This window comes from Dendroctonus ponderosae, unplaced genomic scaffold, assembly GCF_020466585.1.
Source record: "Dendroctonus ponderosae isolate FM_Combo_2020 unplaced genomic scaffold, Dpon_F_20191213v2 Dpon_F_20191213_10, whole genome shotgun sequence".
Taxonomy (NCBI): Eukaryota; Metazoa; Arthropoda; class Insecta; order Coleoptera; family Curculionidae; genus Dendroctonus; species Dendroctonus ponderosae.
Window position 1 is genome coordinate 4,912,221 of NW_026017111.1, and position 4,363 is coordinate 4,916,583.

A 4,363-nucleotide genomic window follows, 5' to 3' on the forward strand; every position below is an offset into this window, starting at 1 on the left:
ATATTTTCATATTTTCAGATTATCTTTTTCCTTATCTGTTTTCATAAATCGTCAATAATCTGCGAAGATGGTAGCTGTTTATTGGTGTCTTGAAGAAAATGCACGGCTTCCTATCACAAAAGGCGTATGTTTTAAAGTTGTTCCTAAAAATGCTCCAAAGATTTTTTTTATCTGTAAAAAGTATTTACATAAACAATAAACAACAAGTAACATATATATTTTTGTGTAGTTGAGTCATTTATCCCTATTATCAGCTGCCCCTTGCGACACAATTAAAAATAAGCAAGTATAGTGGGTTCATAATGCAGGTTTGTTTGAATTCTTTAATTCTCAGTCAGCAGGGCGCGCCACTTTAGCGACACACTTTCTACAAGAGCAAGAGTCGTTTCTATATAAGCCTTGTTCTATGATATAATAGTGTGGAGTCTGTGGGCCGTTTGTGTGTATGTAATAGTGTGTAGTCTGCGGACCGCGCGTCCTTAGGATGCGTTTTCCGAACTGCTCTCGCTAGAAATCGATCATCTTTTTTACCTTTCATCCATTTTCGCTGCCGAGTTTTATCAACGTTTCGCTAATTCTGGCATTATTTTACCTTTTAAGTGTACAGTTCAAAACACAATGAACGGTTTGCCTAGCAGGTTTGCCTAGCAGCTTTGCTTAGAGCTATCGACATTTGGTCTAAACTACAGCGAAAATCACCAATATTGCTTGGTGGCCAGACGAGCTTAAAGTTACTCAAGTCAGGCAACCCCCAGCGAAGTTTGTACGCGTTTTAGTGATGTTTTAATGTCGTTCCTACGATTTCCTTAGGAAGTGCCTTCCTATTTCCTACTAGCTTACCGATCTATATCATTCCGGGTTTCACATACATCTCCCACCAAATTTTCATTCACATCTTCCTGCTCGGGATTGTATCTGCTGGGGCAATTATCGCACACATCTCCAAGCCCGTCCCCATCCGAATCCAGCTGATTCCTGTTGGCGTGTCTTGGACAGTTATCTCGTTCATTTAAAATGCCTGCAATATGATTCGTTGATGAGGAAACTTCTGGAATTTTGCAGAATGAGGCGGCATACCATCATTATCCATGTCGGGATCGCAAGCGTCTCCAATATCGTCGTTATCAATGTCCGATTGGTCTGGATTGTAAACGTTTACGCAATTGTCGCAAACATCTCCGATTTTGTCTGGATTTCTTTCGGAGTCCCTTTGGTCAGCATTGGGGCGGAAAGGACAGTTATCCTAGAGAATGGAAGATTAATGAGATTTAAAAACACCTTGCAGCCGAAGGAAAAGTGCTCACATCCGATATAACATTATCACCATCTGGATCTGGATCGCAGGCATTTCCAAGTCCGTCTCCGTCGGCGTCTTCCTGTCCGGAATTAGGCAGGTCAAGGCAGTTATCCTGAAAGAATTAGGTTCACTTAAGAGGTTCGGGTTTTATCGGCAAGTAGATACAAACTTTTCTGCAGTGCTCTTCTCCACATGGCAACTGATCATCAGGCCAGCTGTCCAAGTCCGAGTCTCGCCCACAGATTTCCCCATTTCCAGCCCATCCAACTATGCACACGCAGATGTATTCTCCGGAAACTGAAAATTTCATTTTGCTCTGAACCGGCATTGTAAAGAGATTGGGAGTTATCTTATCTATAGGCTTTAGACTTTTTCCTACTTTAATTTAGGTACGACTATTTGCAATCTGTTGAACAATAAGTAAATTTGATAATAATGAAAATAAAAATGGCATAATAGAGACATGAACCGGATATATTAACATTAAGAAAACATAAAAGATTATATTTAACATAATATTATAGACTTTTTATGATATTTATGATAGATTTTTTATGCAATTAATTAAGTAGTGTAATTTTGCAAATTCCGATTTTTGATGTCTTAAATTTTACATCATTTTCAGCTCACTGACGCGAGGAATGCATCCAACTCATTGCATCCACACATTTTCGGCACCTTTAAAGCGTTTTCTGAAAGTTCACGATCTTTAACCGACGATTTCTTTCTTATTATTGACTCAAACACTTTATAAATGCATATTTGTGACCTTCTTGCGTCGAAAGGGATCCATTGAGCTCAAAAAACCCGCATGTAAAATTTTGGTTTTTGGTCGAACTTTTTCCAAGGGTTGAGGTCGATTTTTTGAAAAAATGAAAATGTTCTCAAAATGTCTTGAATTTTACATGATTTTCTGCTCACTGAAGCGAGGAATGCATCGAACTCATTGAAAAACATGGCAGAAATTTTACATCCGAAATAATAGACGATTTCTTTCTTATTATTGACTCAAACATTTTATAAATGCATATTTGTGACCTTCTTGCGTCGAAAGGAATCCATTGAGCTCAAAAAACCCGCATGTAAAATTTTGGTTTTTGGTCGAACTTTTTCCAAGGGTTGAGGTCGATTTTTTGAAAAAATGAAAATTTTCTCAAAATCTCTTGAATTTTACATGATTTTCAGCTCACTGACGCGAGAAATGCATCCAACTCATTGAAAAACATGGCAGAAATTTTAGATCCGAAATAATAAACATTTTCGGCACATTTTACGCATGCATATTTGTGACTTTCTTACGTTGAAAGGAATCGATTGAACTCAAAAAACCCGCTTGTAAAATTTTGATTTTTGGTCGAAATTTTTCCAAGGGGTCGATTTTTTGAAAAAACGTAAATTTTCTCAAAATATCTTGAATTTTACATCACTGTCCGCCTACTGACGCGATGAATGCACCCAACTCATTGAAAAACATGGCAGAAATTTTAGATCCGAAGTAATAGACATTTTCGGCACATTTTAAGCGTTTTTTCAAGGTTCACGATATTTAACCGACGATTTCTTTTTTATTATAGACTCAAACACTTTATAAATGCATATTTGTGACTTTCTTGCGTTGAAAGGAATCGATTGAACTCAAAAAACCCGCTTGTAAAATTTTGATTTTTGGTCGAAATTTTACAAGGGGTCGATTTTTTGAAAAAAATGTAAATTTTCTCAAAATATCTTAAATTTTACATCAGTTTCATTCAGCTCACGGACGTGAGGAATGCATCGAACTCATTGGAAAAGATGATAGAAGTTTCAGATCCAAAATATCTATTTCTGATCTGAATATATTCGGAGCCCATTTCGTTCCAAACTGTTGCAAATGAAAATTTTCTCATAAACAGTGAATGTGTCGAGAATACACTCTGCGAACAATCTGATGTTCTATTTTGAAAGTGAGTTAATCGCTGTAAAATTCAAAGTATTTTGTGCGGGAAATCGTCTATTCGACCTTAACCGATTGCAATTTTTCGAGATGCAGTTTTTATAGAAAATCGTTCGTTTTTCCACAAATTTCAAAATTTTCAAATCGGCCCGATATTAACAGTTACGTAGAAAATTTCCACATGCAAAAGGATGTTTTCCCAATAGAAAATCGCTCTTAAATACACAAAGAAAAGCCAGGATTCTTAGCTGATTTCAAGTTTCCAAAATACGATTTTTAAACCAAACTGCTCGTTTTAGAACGAATTTTCAATGATCCAAATCGGACCCATATTAAGAGAATTACTAATTTAACCATACTGGCCGATCTGATGCGCCATATAATTATAATAACCGCAAAATATTCACAATATGCGTGTCATTCGCGTTAGTGTTTGCCATCATACAAAGCATTTATTTTCTTCAATTATCCGAATTTGAAAGTATTATTTATTAGTGAGATTGCTTTCGCTGACTAGTTTTCGAGCAAAAAAAATATTTGTATAAATAAGTATTTATATAAATAAAAAAAAACAATAATTTGGTGGCGTTATATTGATGACGTATTCTCGTCGTATTTACAGTCATGGCGAACAAAAACTTGACGAATTTTTATCTTTTCTGAATAATAAAGAACCAACAATTAAATTCACTATTGAAAAAGAACAAAATCACCAAATTCCTTTTCTCGATATACTAATTCAGAAAAATTTAGACAATTTCGAAACNTTGGTCTATAGAAAACCTACTCATACTAACCGATATTTGAATTCCGACTCAAATCACCCGATAATGGTTAAAAAAGGTATCGTAAAAAGTCTATATGATAGAGCAAAAATAATTTGTAATCAATCTAATTTTTCCAAAGAAAAACAATTTATAAAAGAAATTCTAAATTTCAATAATTATCCAAATTCTTATATTAAAAAAATGTTTTAACGAAATTGAATTCCCACGAACAAAACAAAATCAAATTAAACCTATTACGAACCTTTTCATTCCATTTATTCCAGGACTTTCAGATCAAATTAAACGAGTAGGTAAAAAATTTAATATTACGACTATCTTCAAAACTGAAAATACAATTAGAAGTAA

General features: G+C 34.8%; 1 protein-coding gene across 2 annotated transcripts in view; it reads right to left on the reverse strand.

The window, feature by feature from the left end:
• The window catches only part of LOC109534068 (cartilage oligomeric matrix protein), a 31,792-nt gene that overhangs the window by 6,625 nt on the left and 20,804 nt on the right, over positions 1 to 4,363 (reverse strand). For both annotated transcript variants that reach the window (XM_048661959.1, XM_048661958.1), the window contains exons 10-13: positions 1,467 to 1,594; positions 1,305 to 1,409; positions 1,078 to 1,243; positions 841 to 1,018 (exon numbers count right to left, since the gene is read on the reverse strand). In XM_048661959.1, coding sequence (XP_048517916.1) covers positions 841 to 1,018; positions 1,078 to 1,243; positions 1,305 to 1,409; positions 1,467 to 1,594 — 577 coding nt within the window. The remainder of the gene's footprint in view (positions 1 to 840; positions 1,019 to 1,077; positions 1,244 to 1,304; positions 1,410 to 1,466; positions 1,595 to 4,363) is intronic.